The sequence below is a fragment of the Salminus brasiliensis genome, chromosome 1, assembly GCF_030463535.1.
Source record: "Salminus brasiliensis chromosome 1, fSalBra1.hap2, whole genome shotgun sequence".
NCBI lineage: Eukaryota > Metazoa > Chordata > Actinopteri > Characiformes > Bryconidae > Salminus > Salminus brasiliensis.
This window is the reverse complement of record NC_132878.1, coordinates 39,700,583-39,717,268: the sequence shown is the minus strand read 5'-3', so window position 1 is coordinate 39,717,268 and position 16,686 is coordinate 39,700,583. Positions and strand designations below refer to the sequence as shown.

Below are 16,686 nucleotides of genomic sequence, written 5' to 3'. Positions count from 1 at the left end.
GTCTGTGTAAAGAACGTGCTGCTTAGTGCGAACTAACTGAACGGGTGGGGCGCTGCTCAACCAATCAACCAATATTATCCTTCATCTTAATAAACTCATCAGAGTCACCCGAGCAATAACAGCATCTTCAGCTTCAGCGTCCTTGCAAAAACAAAGGGGGGTTCCCACACGTTTGGCAACACAGTCTCAAGGCAAGTGCAACGTGAACAAAGCGCCACTGCCCCCTGCAGGACTGGAGAGATATGACAGCTGGATTACAGTCATCTGTAGTGCGTGGACTCCCACGACCCTGTCCAGTGTGCTTTCGGGACTTACAGGTTGTCTGACCTTGGACATGGCCAAGACAAGCGGATGGGAAGATGAATGAATTAGGGTTAGGAATTGACCACGACAGTCAGTGTCTTCTTTGAATTGTTTATTAAACAATATTCAGTTAGACCTTAACCCACCATACAGAATCACCATTACACCTCAGAACAAAAGGAGGGAGAGGGTTTTTTTTTTATCAGCATGACTCCATTAACAGAATAAAACCATAGTTACGCTGAGACAGGAGCACCAGCATCTGACTAGCATCTGAGCAGAGCGCTTCTCACTTCCCGCACGCTTCTGCCTTTCCTGTCTGTGTGCCAGGTGAGCTGTAAGTGTTCACAGTATGTGTGTGTGGGGGTGTGTGTGTGTGAGGGTCAGTATGTGTTTGTGTGTGTGTGTGCAACGTGTGTGTTCTGCTGTGTTCTGAGGATGCTGGTCACAGTGATCTGCTCAGGAGGGTTTGATCTCTTTGTTCCCTCGGCTCTGGCTCTCAGATGCTTGTCCCTGGTTTGGATTAGACACACAGTTTAATTGTCTTCTTTATATGGTTTTAATCTTTTATTTCCCCTACAGGTTTCTGCTAATGGAGTTTTGATTTATCAAAATGAGAACCAAACCTACGTCTTCTCGGTTTTCGGCCCACTTACAGTCCAATATTACAGTGTTCCTCTATTTTGTGACGTTACTTTTTACGTTTTTACTTTATTTATGTCTTTTATACATTTTTTATTTTATGGTTTTTATTTTTTTATCTCTTATTTTTTGTCATATTTAATAGATGAGGAGGTGAAAATGGTGGCCATGACATTTAAATATACAAAAAAAAGAGGAGAAACCAAACTTACTTTTTTGCCTGCCTTGATCTCTCTCTCTCTCTCTCTTTCTCTCTCTCTCTCTCTCTCTCACCCTCCATTTCTGACTTTTCCATTCATTCTCTCTTTTGTTGCTTCTCCTGAGGGGAAGTGAGGACACCGTGTATCCGTTTTGTGTGTATGGCAGTGTGTTACATTATTATAAGCACCGAGCCTAATCAGTATGTGTGTGTGTGTGTAGAGTAGTGGTCTCCAATCCTGGTCTTGGAGGCCCAATGTTCAGCACATTTTGATGCTTTTCCTGCTCCCAGCACACCTGGCCTAACTATTCGACCCAACCGCATGTCCTTACTATGTTAAAAAAGCAGTAATCAGAGCTGTGGGCCTCCAGGACAAGGGTTGAAGACCCACAGGTGTAGAGAATGTCCGTGATGGGTAGGTTCATATGTGTGTGTAGTTCAGAGACTGGTTTTGTGAGGGTGGGGAAAGGTGGCGTTCCATCATAGCCATCTAGTGTGTCATACAAAGTGGTATGTTAAAACGATCAAAAGCAAGTGAGAACAACGGACTTATTCATGCCCTGCCCACAACTGCATTCTGTCGTACCGACTGGTGTGAGGTTGGACAAATCCCATGTGACCAAAGAAGTCATAGTCATCAAGTCTGCGATTGTTTTAGGGGCATATTTGTTGTGCACAAGAAAGGTCACACTGTTAAAGCAGCATTATGCTAAATTTGGTTCCTCCACTGTTGTATATACATGACCTCCCCCTGATGGACAGCTGTAGATGTGCATTTGTTGACAAGCTAAAAGAAGACAACATCTGAAGGTAAAGAAGCATGTGGACTGAGGCGGTAGAGGAATATGACAGGATTTTATATGGGTTACATGCCCTGGGTTATGCAGCGTTACATAGTTCTTGCGAGGATGTCTTATATGCTCCACCATGGTTAGCATTCTGGACCCAGAGTGGCAATGATATAGATGCTATTTTCCCATATCACAAGTCAGTGGAGCATCAACATGTTTTAGAAGGTGTCAATATAAGGTCAAATTGCTAAAATAATGTTGCGTTAAGGCCAAACATACTGACGAACAATACATGGTTGGGGTGTCATAACAGTGTTTTTTATTTTTGGAGGAATGTAGAATGCTCCTATAATCCAGAAGTCCCTCAGTTGGAAAGCACTAATCAGTCCAAAATGTCCCGTAGGTGGTTGACCTGGTTTGTGATTTTGTGTCAACCCTAAATTCATTCACCTTTTACCTGTCTTCTGAAAAGCCTGTCCAACCTCACAACCGCTGCTACGACAGGATGCCTTTGTGGCAAAGCCATGGATAGGTCAGTTGGGTGAAACCTACTGTACATACACATATGCATACATATAAACACACTCAGGCAAACACACATCCACTCACACACCCGTACTGGACATGAGGCTGACAATATGTCTCAAAAAGGCAGTAGTTATAAACACTCGTTAAAATAAATAGAAAATAAATTAATCATATAAAATCAAGTTATATAGGTCAGTCAAGTTAAAAACCAGTAACAGACAGAATCGAAGACACACACACACATTCACACACACTCACATTCACACAAAACACTCAAAAAGTCACTGTTTTTAAACGGACAGACAGCTCCACTCAAACACATTCGGAAATCATAAAGGGGCAGTCCTGTACGTGTGTATCTGTGTGTTTGCTTTTGACAAAGATTATAGTTGTGCTTTTTGTGAGTGCGTCCGTGTGTTGAGTTAAGGGTCATGCCAATGCATACTGTTCTACAGATGACTCTAGAGATTGGCTGTTTTGCTTGTCCATAGTTGTTTGACATGTTGTGTGGTGTCTGTGTTCTGTATATAGTATGTGTGTGCATGTCGGAGGGAATTACGAGGGACAGTTAGGTATAGATGTGGGTTTGGAGTATTTGTCTGTATGGTGTGTATGAATGTGTGTGTTTCTGCGTGCGACGTGGGCTATAGAACTTCATCCATGAAGCTTGTATCGAGGTGCTGAATAAGGACCCGGATGAAGCTCATCTCTTTGCGGGTGTTCTCGAAGATGATGCGCGGGTCGTCGGACAGGCAGCGCAGGCAATTTGGGGCCATCACCATTGCCAAGTTACTCACGTCCATTTTAGTGACCGTCACATTGGCAGGCTGAGCAAATACCTGGAGAATGACACAAGAGAAACAGGCAATGGTTTAAGACAGACAGACATGTGGGCATATTATATTGTATTGGTGGTGCCCCCATAGTTCCGTGCTAGAACCGCAGATTAATCACCAAAGTTTTACCATAACAGTGTTGAGTTTTACTGCCACTGTTACGTCTTACAGTACTAATTCCCAGCTGAATTAGCAGATGGGAGTCTCATGTGGACACAGGCTGAGTGTAAAAAGCAGAAATCTTCATATGAGTCATCCTCAGGACGACAGACCCTACTATTATCTTTTTAATGTGGAAATGAAAGAAAAAATGGAGTGTGCGAGAGTGAGAGACAATCACTCCACTCAATCGTTAACAGACCATGTCAAAATCGAACAAACAGGCCGTGTCAAAATAAAAAAAAAGGCATAATGCTCATAATTGCTGGCTTATATGTTCAGTGCAACACTTTGTGCACCCCTGGTAAATATTCCCTACGCTGTGAATAGTTAAAGTAGAATAGAAAAGATGAACTGATCTCCAAAAGGCATACAGCACACAAAGAATAGACAAAAGAACCAGAAGCCATTTGCAAGGCAGAATGTGCAAATATTCCCTTAATTAAGAATTCAAAAACATTAAGTTGTCTATGAAAAAAAAGCTTTGATACTTGCCAAAGTGGGTGTTATTAGGTACAGCCCATGCAGGATGAAGCTATAAAAGAATGTCTTTTGGACATCAAGTCATCTTTTAAATACTTAGATCACAGCACATTAATGTTGTCCTGGGGGGCATGTCATTGCACATAAATGCCACAGCTTAAGGAACAATGCTTAGGTTTATCTATAATATAGTGCAGGTAATAATGTCTCTAGTCACACACACGCAAGCAGAACCTAGCCCTCATTCCCTTATCAGTAAAAAAGTTAAAAAAAAAAAGGAAAAGATCAAAGTGAGGAGAACATATAGCATGAAACGCTAAAATATAAGCTAAAATATAAGCTAAAATATTTTGAACATGCTACAAATCTTGTTAATTGTTAATTACATCCTTAATTTCCCTATTGTACTTTTGAAGAGATTTCAGAGAATTCTTTTCTTTGTGTAACACCATGGGAAAGTCGAAAGAAATCAGCCAAGATATCAAGAAGAGAATTGAGGACTTGCACAAGTCTGGCTCACCCTTGAGTGCAATTTCCAGATGCCTGAAAGTGCCTCGTTCATCTGTACAAACAATTATACGCAAGTACAAACAAGATGGCAATGTCCAGCCATCATACCACTCAGGAAGGAGACAGGTTCTGTGTCCCAGAGATGAGCGTGCTTTAGTCCGAAATGTGCCCAAATCAACCCAAGAACAAAAGCACCTTGTGAAGATGCTGAAGCTGGTAAGAGTGTCATTATCCACAGTGAAACGAGTACTGTATCCACATGGACTGAAAGGCCACTCTGCCAGGAAGAAGCCATTTGCTTCAAAAGAAACATAAAAAAGCCAGATTCATGTTTCCAAATGCACACAGGGACAAAGAGACCTTAATTTTTGGAGACATGTCCTGTTGTCTGACGAAACTAAAATTGAACTGTTTGGCCATAATGACCATTGTTACATCTGGAGGAAAAAGGGAGAAGCTCGCAAGCCTGAGAACACCATCCCAACTGTGAAACACGGGGGTGGCAGCATCATGTTGTGGGGTTGTTTTGCTGCAGAAGGGACTGGTGCACTTCACAAAATAGATGGCATCATGAGGAAAGAAAATTATGTGGAAATACTAAAGCAACATCTCAAGACATCAGACAGGAAGTTAAAGCTTGGGCGCAAATGGGTCTACCAAATGGACAATGACCCAAAGCATACTGCCAAAATGGTTACAAAGTGACTTAAAGAGAACAAAGTCAATGTTTTGGAGTGGCCATCACAAAGCCCTGATCTCAATCCTGTTGAAAATATATGTCACACGAGTAGGACTGGCATGGCCTCTGCAAAATATTCTTGCATTTCATTTTTATTTTTTCCATTGTATCATTTTACCACAGTACTCAGTTCTAATAATGGAGGAAATATATAGGATATAGGGAGTCATTAATGTTAGTGTCTAGTCTTTTCAATAGAATTTGCTCCAGGACCTGCCATCTTTCTCTAATGAGGACTTTTTTCCATCATCAAAATTTGAGCCAATGACAGAATTAAATTCATGTGATGAAATTGCATTTTACAAACACTACATGCTCAAGCCCTATGCTCATGCAAGAGAAATCTAGTAAAACCCATGATAAAAGTAAAAAACACACACACACACTGCTATTAATGATTCCTATTGTGCCGTCAGAGTCGATTGTCGTTCCAAGTACAGTCTTGTTCACCTGATCTCAACATACAGGCAGAAACACAAAACCAACAAAACCGTTGTCAAAACAGTGAAGTGAGGGAACAGTAGAGACACTGAAAAGCTGCCAGGCTGCTTAGAATCCACAGATTGGACCATTATTGAGGAAGCACTCAAAAACAGAAGGATTAGATGAATATGTGGATACTGTGACATCACTCATCAGCTTGTATGAGGACATCTGCATTTTCCCCAGCTGAGACAGTTTTGTAGTGTATAAGAGGCAGCATTTAGGAATGAGAAAGCCAAAAAAGCAGAAAAGAGAAAATGCTCAGACAAGCAACAAAAACACGTTGATGGTAAAGACCCAATTTTACTTTGAAAAGGCCTTTTGGAGACCACCAGCTACAAGGTGATAAACTCCCCTTCTTATGAATGAGTGCCAGCTCACCAATGACCTTTATATGATCACCAATGCATGAGTTCTACTGCAGGTTTTAAAATGCAAAAGACCCTGCTCCCCCACGCTGGTTCTGCTCATCACACCATCAGCGAGCAGGACATTACATGACACTGCAGGAGACAAAAAGCAAAAAAACCTCTGGGCCAGATTTAGTTTCACTATAAAGCATTGCTGTGATGATTTAGCTGTCTGAGTGGTCAGAGACATTTTTAGCAAATCACTGAAACGTTGCTCTGTTCTCACATGCTTCAAGTCCTCAGCCATCATGCTGGCCCCCTAAAACGCAAGCTTTATAGCCTGAAATGACTACAGACTGGTTGCCCTGACCTCTGTAGTCTTGCCCCCTTGCAGTTCACTTACAGATTAAATAGGTCAAAGCAGGTCTATCAATGACCTGGTAAACCTGGCTCTGGGCTTGGCCATTCTGTAAAAAAAAAGTTTTATTTGTGGACTTCAGCTTGACTTTTAACACCATTGGACCAGAGGTCCTGCAGGCCAAACTGTCTGTGCTGTCAGTGCCAGATTCCATCTGCTGGTGGATCTCAGTTTTCTTATCTATCTCACATTAGACACCTGCACCCTCAGTTTTGGAGTAGTCCAAAGCTGTGTGCTCTCACCCATCGCTCTTTAGTTTCTACACACATAACTGTATCATTAAGGACCCAACCGTTCAGGACCTCATCCTAAAAGGTGCAGACTACACCACAGTGGACGGCCTCATAAACAACGGACAATGATGGGTCTACCTACAGAAAGGACGTTGAGCCGCTGATCGCACAAAAGACTGTAGAGATGGTGGCGGACCTTACATGCACCACCTCACTTCAAAATAAATGTGGTTTGCACTATGGAGTCACTCAAGTTACTGAACACCACCATATCCTGGGACATTAAGTGAGAGTGTGAACATGCTCTTCATAGCCTAAAGAGCACAGGAAGGATGTTCTTCCTGAGGCAGCTAAAGAGCTTTAACAGCAATTACTAAGTCCTTTCTCAAATCATTTATAACCATGCACATTCACTCACAAGAATGAGCCAAACTCCAGTGCATAATTAGGACAGCAGAGAGGATAATCATGTGTAATCTGCCACCACTTTAGGACATCTACAGATTCTGCATATTCAGCAGCTGCAAGTTTTCTACATAATTTGTTTCTTATCTGGAGAATTTGGTGTCTTTTTGTAGCTTTAAAAACTTGGTGAGCCCAGTGTTGTCAGCTTTCTGACAGTTTTCTTACTTGTATAGAACAAAACATACCAGGATCATCATCCACATAGGTTTACCCCCAGTTCCCACCCCTAGTGTCTTGTAAAGGTATTTATCACCCCTTAAAAGTCATGAGGTTAATCTGGATTGTAAGTGACACACTATACAGACAAATACTCCAAACGTACATCTATACCTAACTATCCCAGACAATATTTTTATTGCAAACCAATAAACCAATTATCCTTTTAAAGTCAATTTTAAAGAATTAATTATTTAACAATATTTTCCTAACTTCAAGGATGAGTCTGGTGGTTACTGTTTCATTATGGATGGAATTATTGGCAATTAAAACCTACTTAAAGTACAGTGCTTAGCAATTAATCTTCCTACTTTTGGTTAGTTTTTATTATTTATTTTTAGTTTTATGCTATTTTTAGGGCTGTAAAGCTCTGTTGTAGTAAAGTGCTATATGAATACAATTAGACCAATAACAACATCAGCAAAAACAAAAACAAAAAACAAAAATACTCATGATATGTCAGTTAGTCACACCCAGATAAGATATCATGATTACTATATTTAGGTTCACTTCTTTTATCAATTAAACTTTTTTATTTATTTTATTTATTATTATCAACACTATTGTTCATTATGAGCATTTAAAAATATCTCAATATATTTTATTATTTAACACTTTAAAATAATAGGCTCACAAATTTATATAATATAAATATATATATAAAAAAAGAAAAAACAGGAATATTTTTAGAGGAAGTTGCATGTAAGCAAAGGTTAGCTGAATGATTAACAGGTAGAGACCAACTGTAAGCCAATTTTATCTTTGTTAAAGCAATATCATCAGTGTAAACTTGAATGTGTGAAGGCAAAATCACTTCACATTAAATTAAATGAGGTATTTATATTGGCCTGCATGTGATTTTTTTTTTTTTTTTGGAATTAGTAAAAAGTTATAGATGAGTCACAAAATACATATTTATGCCTAATGTGAAAGTGATTTTTCTATAAATAGGTTTACCAATAGATTTCTATTATATTTTTATCAGGGTTTATTTTAAATCAGGTTTATTGTCACATTACATTAACACAGGTGTAAAGATGAGTGAAAAACCATAGGTGCATAGTTTCTCACGGTAGTAAAAATAGAAATATATACAAACGATTACATACAGAATAATCTTACTGATTGTTTTACAAATTGATGTTCTTTTTAATAATCTTAATAAATTTTCCTTAGTAATTTAGAGGCATACACTTTTTACATGTACATTTGTTTAGCTGTGTTACAATGACTATTGTATTAGTTTGACTATTGGAGATAGTTTGAAGGACGACTAAGTATGAAAATGAGTGATTTCTGTTGCAAGAGTATGAACTACGAGACTACTGGCCTGTTCTACGTGGCATAAAGTCGCAGACAGGCCAGAAGACCAGACACATGTTTCCGGAGAAGGACACAGTGACACGATAAGAACTTGTTGTGCTCAGCTTTACGCTGTTGGAGCCACCAGTGTGCAGCCTGTCACGGTCATCTGAGTTGAACGACATGTTAACTAGACACTGCTGACGTAGCCATGTTGATAAGATTCCATTCAGTGGTTTTGTATGTAGTCATTAGTATTAAGCTTTCATATAAAGACCAAGTATGGATATCTTTATTTGAATATAACAATGTTGTGTATTTGATCCATTAGATTTACCTATGATCTGTATAAAGGTTCAAGCCTCTGTTAGTTGAGGGAAGGGGACACCTAAGGGTGCTCTCAACCCTCCATCTTTCTCACATTTTCCTCTCTGTGTTTATGCAAATGTGTTGACCTATTGATATAATTTTGAATAATTTTTTTCAATTATTTTATCTTGCAAATATTTTTGTATATGCCTGTGATGCTGAAACAAATATTTCAAGTTTAAACTTAAATTTTAATTTAAAGACTCATGGCCATCTTTTTCCTTTTTGTATTTTAAAAGCCATTTATCAATACTGGGAGTTTTCATATAGATTCAAGTATTATCCTTGTCTTGTTATGGTAAAATTACCCAACACCACTTTTACAAAGGGTGCCAATAATGGGCAAAACAAAAGCAATGTAATGAATTCAGATTAAACTTGGTATTATTTCCACATAAATAAAATATATTACACCAACACTATTAATGCTAATAGTAAAATTCAAGTGTTAACATACTTTTATTTATGTACACATTTGAATATAGTACCTTTCGAAAAATATGGCAAGGCATTCTTCTTTGTTTTTGCTACACTGAATTTCACTGAACTACACTGATTTCTTTTGAGATCAAAAGATGAATATGAGAGAAGTAAAACAAAAGCAAAAATATTGGAACGTGGCTGACAGGTGAGGTTGCCCAGGTATGCCCTGTTAGATTGACTGTTTAAATAGCGACTAGCTATGGAAGCCTACTTCTGTTAAAAAGGATAAACCAACATGTAAATCAGTGTGAGATTCTGAAGCTCAGAAAAGATGGAAAGACTGATCTGAGACATTGTATATGCATTAGACATAGCCAATACAACATTTGTGGGAATGTGCTGAAAAAGAAAGAAACCACTGGTGTACTAACATCCATACACTGAACATGTTGGCACAGAAAAACTGTAGAGATCTGTAGGAAAACCCCAAAACAACAGTTAGTGACATTACCAACAACCTCAACAAGACAGGGGTGAAAACATTATGATCCACCATTCGGAAAAAAAAAGAGAAAGCAGAAACATAAAGGACACATCTTACTCAGCAGTAAGAATCTGAAGGCTGCAATTTGCAAAGAAATACAAAGTTTTAAAGGCACAACTGTGGAGAAACTGTGGAGATCTGCTCTTGATCCAGAACATATAAGCTCATCAGTTAAGCACGGTGGATGTAGTGTCATGTTTTGGGCTGGCATAGCTGCTTCTGGAACAAGCTTATTGATTTTTTTATTGATAATGGTAGCAGCAGAATGTATTCAGAAGTATACTGAATCCTTCTGCCTGACAACTTACAGAGAAATCCATCCAATTTAATCAGATGATCCAAAACACACTGCTTACACAAGTGGCCAGACTGAACAAGTCAAACACCAGACCCAAACCCAGTTAAATATGCATTTCAACTCCGTAAGACTAGACAAATTGGAATCCCTTCTCCACTCAAACAAACAACAACTATGGTAAAAGGCTGAATGCATCAGTTTGGTGATGTCAGCGAGTTGCTGGCTTGATAAGTTTATTGCAAGCAATGGTCATGTTGTATTATGCGCTATTCAGTTTTATTAACTGTAATACTGTCTGTTCCCGATTGCAGACAGACATTAAAATACAGGCAGACAAACAGACAGACAGAAAGACAGATGGACAAACCTGTAGGAAACGGATGAGGTAGCAGAGCACCAGTTTGTTGATGTGAGGAAGGTTATGAATGACGCTGACAGCAGCTTCAGGACTGTCATAGTTAGAGATGCACTCTTCATAATACTCATGGGGAATTACTGGCTCCTCCAGTTCCCTATACCACAGCTTCAACAGTGATGCTATCAAAAGAGAGAGAGAGGCAGAGAAAGGAGCAGAGATTACAAATGGAGGAAGACACTCTGTTCTGTGAGGAACAGCTGGTTCAAACCTCAACTGATCAATACTGAAACTCAATACATCACAGAATGCATGTACTAGTGGGGCTGAATGCACCTGTGTATGTCTCTAACTTGTAATTCTATTTTTGCCTGGTATGTTAAATGTGTACCAGTAATATTAACCACATTGTGTATGCTGTAATTTAAATCTGTAAACTTAAACATCATTTGTCATGCACAATGTAATGCCATCTGCCTTTGTGTTTCATTTCTAATGTAAAAAAAACGTAAATTAATTGAAATAAAAGTTAAATTAACATAAAGAGAACATAAAAAGTTAAAGCACATGTAGTTCTCTTCATTGTATCAAAATCAATATACCCAGTGGTTCGTTCTAGTATTCAAAGCTATATCTATGACTCTCAGAGGGACATAATGGGCTTGTCCTCCCTGTCCCATAAATTTCAACTGTAGCACTTCCACTTTGTTGTTGCTAAACTTCTGACTGAAGCGTGAAATATGAATTTCAGGTTTTTATCCTTTAAAAGGTTTACCCTGCTTCATAGCGGACTATACTGTGAGGGGGAGTTTTGTTTCTTCTCCCATAATGCATTGAGAGATTGGGCTATTTATATTCAGTGAGAAATGGAGCACTGCAAAATGCCCAAGGCTAAAGGTGTGTAAGAGTCTGTGTGTGTGTGTGTGTGTGTGTGTGTGTGTGTGTGTGTGAGAGAACTGGATGGTGAGAGGGATGAGGAGAGATTGGGAAAAGGCTTGTTTGGTGTGATCAGTGTATACAATGAGTAGGTTGAGATCAGTGTTTTGGAAAATACAGAGAGGAAGATACAACTGTGGTTGTTCAGAACAATATAATTTTCAGTTACTTTAACCCTTAAAAGTATAGAATTCTCATATTTTTTTATTTTGCCATTTAATAACACAGCTAGTTACACAATAAAGTATATTTACATCTAATTTACACTCAACTGTGTCTGAATTTGTTTCTGAGTCAAACGATGCGAAAAATGTACAGGAGTGCAATATATTTTCAGCAAATTAATATTACAATAAAATATCTCCTCTTCTAGACTCAAAACAGCCACATATGTTAGTATTAGGAACACTACACCTATACTGGACACAGCCTCCTTTTTTCTTTTAAAACAGCTGTTGGAAACATTCCTTTAAGATTTTGCTTCAAGTCCTGCAGGTCCTGCAAATTTTTGAAAAGCACTTCCACAGATCTCTTATTCTACCAACATCTCAAACGTGTTCGATTGGATTCAGATCCAGTGACTGGGAAGGTCACTGAGGAACACTGAACTCGTTGTCATGTTCATGAAAACAGTGATGATGATGATTTTTGCTTTCGCTTTGGAAGCAGTCCTTCAAAAATGAAAAAGCTATGAAGGGATTGTCCAGTTTTGATGACCCTGTGTCCACTGCAGCCTCATCAGCCTCAAGGTTTGACATGTTGTGGTGATGCTCTGTCCCGGTATTGCCTGACCCAGCTCTCCAACACCCTGCTGCAAGTGACTGTTTAACCTGCATGGACTTTCACATTAACACTGAGCATGTTTCCTCATTCGCATTCTCATTCTCATAACTCATGGCCAGCTGTTACTGCTGTTAGCCATAGCTCTTCATTATCTCACTCTTTCTGTCCAGTTATTCCTGTTGTTCTGTTGTTGTGCTATCCGGTGGGGACCGGAGGAGCATGGGATGATTTCTTTCTCTCAGTGTGAGAGAGTCTTTCCTTGCTACTGTCGTCTTAGGCTGTCGTCTTAGGCTTCACCCGGATGTCTATAAAGCTGATTTGAAAGTTGTGCACTTGGAGATGCTTTTCTGCTCACCACAATCGTACGGGGTGGTTATCTGAAGTGTTTCTGTGAGCTGAAACCAGTCTTTACACCATTCTGAGTAAACTCTAGAAACTGCTGTGCTGAAAATCCCAGAATATCAACAGAAACAGTTGATGCTTAAAGGTCTGGTGGTTGATGTTTTTTGAAGATTTTATGTATTGGACTGCTGCCACACAATTAGCAGATTAGACACATGCATGAATAAGTAGATGCACAGGTATTCCTGATAAAGTCAATCAGTAAAAAGTGAGAAATAATTTATAGTATTCTATTATAATAGAATATGATTTTTTTATCTCCCAATCATTTGTAGTGGATAGCAGCATCAATCAAACTACCATTTCGCTTGCTTGTTTATCCTTTCTGGTAAAAATGATGGTGTCAGTTCTAGCACTCTCTGTATGCATGTTTATCAGTCCCAAAAGTGGAGATACCTGGGATATGTGGGTCTTCCAAGCCAGTTGGCACCTTCCATTGGTCCACTTGCAACTTCAGAGCATTTACCTCATCTATATCTCCAGGCACCCTGAAAGATATATTAAATCAATCACACATGTAACCAAACACACACACAGTTCATGCCTCTTAAAAAAAACCTAGAAAATAAATGGCAGCATACATGACCACTTCCCAGCAGTATTTGACAGCATTCAGTAGCTTTGCACAGTAGTGCTACTGCTGCAATGTTGGTTCTTTAGAGTAAACAACTATATGTTTCAATCACAAATTCAGGCATAGTAGTATTCACAATAGAATATGCTTCAACACAGAATTGTTAAGGTCCCTCCAAGTGCCTCCTTTTACAAGGCATGTAAGTCCCTCCACTCAAACAGGGAGAATATGCTGAATCCAGACATAATAAGAGAATTCATAATGGCTAAGACTGTCAAGATTATTTCCACCCTACGGCCAAGCTCTTAATTTGTACAAATCAAATGCAGCATGAGTCACTGGCACTGTGCTAATTAAGCACTATTCTGCACTTCTACAATGTCCTCACAATGTAATCACAATGTAATTTATGAACAATGTACAACATCAGCAATCATTCATTATTGTTTACACATTTAAACTAACAATGGATTGGTGGATATTTAGCTATTACATCATTTTAATGTGCTAATGCCCACTATTTGTATAATATAGTCCTGAAATAGTAAAAATTGGTATCCAACAAAATAACAAAACTGATCAATAAAAAAATGTGAAATACAAAAGATCCATATGCAGTCCAAAATCCTGTACATGCTTAACTGTGAAACAGTATGGACATAAATGCTACTTCTCACTCATAGATACCAGTTAATCAGCACCGAAATCAATCAGTTCTATCCAACTGCTATTTGATTGGCTAGTAGTAGTAGTAGTAGTAGTAGTACTTACTAGAACGGCAACACCACATTTAGCAGACAATGCAATACGTTATGAGAAAATCTTTTTAGGTCACTATTTAAGAGAGCACATCTCACCTAAAGATGCCCTCAGTCTGGTCTCCATTCAAACCTAGCACTTCCTCCGAAAGACGGGTCTGTACCCATGGCAACTGATGATCAGGGTAACGCTCCTTCTGCATCGCCATCACTTCCTCCAGCGAAGAGCCAAACATAGAGGGGCTAAAGATGGCATTGCGAGCATAAGCTATCTCTTCGAGACAAGGCTTTTTCAAGCCCTGGAAAGACAGAAAGAGAGAGAGAGAGAGAGAGAGAGAGAGACAGAGAGAGAGTTAAAGTGTTTTGCTTATTTCCCTGCTGAGAGCCTGGCACACTCTCTCTCAAACACACAGAGCATTTCAGACCATTTTCACAGACTGTTATCTCTACAGGCAACTGGCACACATACGCAACCGAAGCAATTAAGCCATTTACCCTTAGAGACACACACATAAACACACAAATACTCAATACAAACTATATTTTAATATGCAAAAATACACACAAATAACTACTGCTACTACATCAAAATCTAAAAAAGTGTTGTATTAACAGTATTAACTGTGCACGTGGACACAAATGACTGCTTGAAGCACAAATGCAAGATGGAGATGATGTTGCGCATATGTGTGTTAAAATTTGATCATCGACAATTATACTCGTAAGCTGACACATGATGTGACCGTGAACACTAGCAAGCATGACTGTAGTTATCACAAGAAAACTAGTGAAATGATCTGCCTGTTGTCATGGCGACATCTCCAGGGCAATAGGCAAATTCTAGTCTTTAACTGAATGTTAATTAAATCATGTTAATTACCAAGACAAAACTAGGACCTCCCTCTGCCCTGAGGCCAATCAGAACAGACAAAGCCAAAACTCTTTTAGGCAGTCTGAGCTAAAAAGAAAAGAAAAAAAGGACCAACCTTTTTAGCTCCAGTCAGTGCAGCTTTCTGTAGTTTGCGGTAGCAGTACTTCGCATAGCTGCTGATAGCCACTCCTACACACAAATGAACGCCAACCATTATGTCAGCAATACAGCAGCACAAACCTTTTTTAAAAATCCCAGGATTTTTACTTACATGTACACATTTATGAAGCAGAGACAATGAATATGATATCTAAACATGTCATTTTTAAACAAAGTTCCACTCCTTGGATACTTGACATTTTTACATACACTATAAGTCTGTTTGTGGACAACCCTTCTAATGAATGCATTCAGCTCCTTTAAGGTGCACCCATTGCTGAATGAACAGATGTGCAAATGCAATGGCTTGTCTAGGCCCTGTAGAGAAAGTACTGCCAATAGAAAAGAAATCTCTAAAGCAAATAAACATGAATCTATTAGCACCATGCCTAATGCCAGGTGTGAGGGCGAGCAGATGTCCCAATACTTGTGCATATAGTATATGTGAAGTATTACTAATATTTCATTTAGCCATTAAAAAACTTTTGCACTGCAAAATCATTGGACATGTATTTGGCTTGGAGGAAAACCAGAAGTGTCTGTTATGCCTTCATTTTTTTCATGTTGATTGGGCTGTAGTAATATTTGTGTGTGGGCCCTACCTTTGGTATCATTGAGCGGGTCCATGTGTCTATAGATGTATCCTTCCAGGTAATTGTGAAAGCGAGGTGTTGGAGGAAAGAAAGCCAGGCAGATGGCCATCAGCTCCCAGCCCCTCTGCAGGCTGTCATATCGGAAGTTCTCAGTGGTCTGCCTGCATAGCTGAATGTAGAGTTCATCCCGCAGGCCCTGGTTGCTCCAGCCCCTGACAGCCACCTCCAGTGCCACGGCAAGAGGCTCATTTTTCCCTCTGCGGTCACCCATATAGGTTTGGATGAGTTTGAAGAGCTCCACGGCTTCGCGTTTCACCGTGCGATCTGTTGTAACAATCATGGGCTTTTTGATGGGCTCGCTGCTCCAGGCTAGCATATTTGCAATGGACACCTTCCTTCTGAATAGACCCTGAAAAATGCACAGATGGGTGTGTAATAGATCATTATTTCCACAAAGAACAAAACCTTATCTTTGACAGGTAACTGATTCTGTCTTTAATAGTCTATAATCTATCCAGATTAAATCAGTAACATTTTACTGTAGGGCATCATTGATTTATATTACAACCCACAAGAAATTATGACAACTCATGATAACTAACATAAACCTACATAAGTATTAATGAAACCATATTCCATGTCAAAATGCCAAAATGTTGTTGGCAGCTCCAATGTCAAGTTTACATTACACTCAAGTCAAGAACCAAAAAGTTTTTTATTGGTATTGGGTGTCTTTTGAAATTGTTAGGTGAAATTACAATGTGTCCATGTGAAATTAATAGGTTTGCCTGTAAATTACTATCTCTTATGTATTGTAATATACAAAGTATGGGAAATACAAGTATTAAACAAAGAAAGACACCTAAGCCCTGCTTCTGATAAACCATACACAGGCTTGTGCCATTAACCTCCTCCTGGGCACTATTTCTCCAACTGAACTGTTATCTCTGTTGGGACCTAAACA

The 16,686-nt window shown here is 39.1% G+C and overlaps 1 protein-coding gene across 1 annotated transcript in view; it reads right to left on the bottom strand.

Moving 5' to 3' along the window:
• Nucleotides 1–400: 400 nt before the first annotated feature.
• arhgap39 (Rho GTPase activating protein 39) overlaps nucleotides 401–16,686 on the bottom strand; it is a 52,787-nt gene continuing 36,501 nt past the window's right edge. The window contains exons 6-11 of the mRNA XM_072679286.1: nucleotides 15,732–16,131; nucleotides 15,086–15,159; nucleotides 14,199–14,398; nucleotides 13,164–13,255; nucleotides 10,659–10,828; nucleotides 401–3,302 (exon numbers count right to left, since the gene is read on the bottom strand). Coding sequence (XP_072535387.1) covers nucleotides 3,108–3,302; nucleotides 10,659–10,828; nucleotides 13,164–13,255; nucleotides 14,199–14,398; nucleotides 15,086–15,159; nucleotides 15,732–16,131 — 1,131 coding nt within the window. The 3' untranslated portion in view covers nucleotides 401–3,107. The remainder of the gene's footprint in view (nucleotides 3,303–10,658; nucleotides 10,829–13,163; nucleotides 13,256–14,198; nucleotides 14,399–15,085; nucleotides 15,160–15,731; nucleotides 16,132–16,686) is intronic.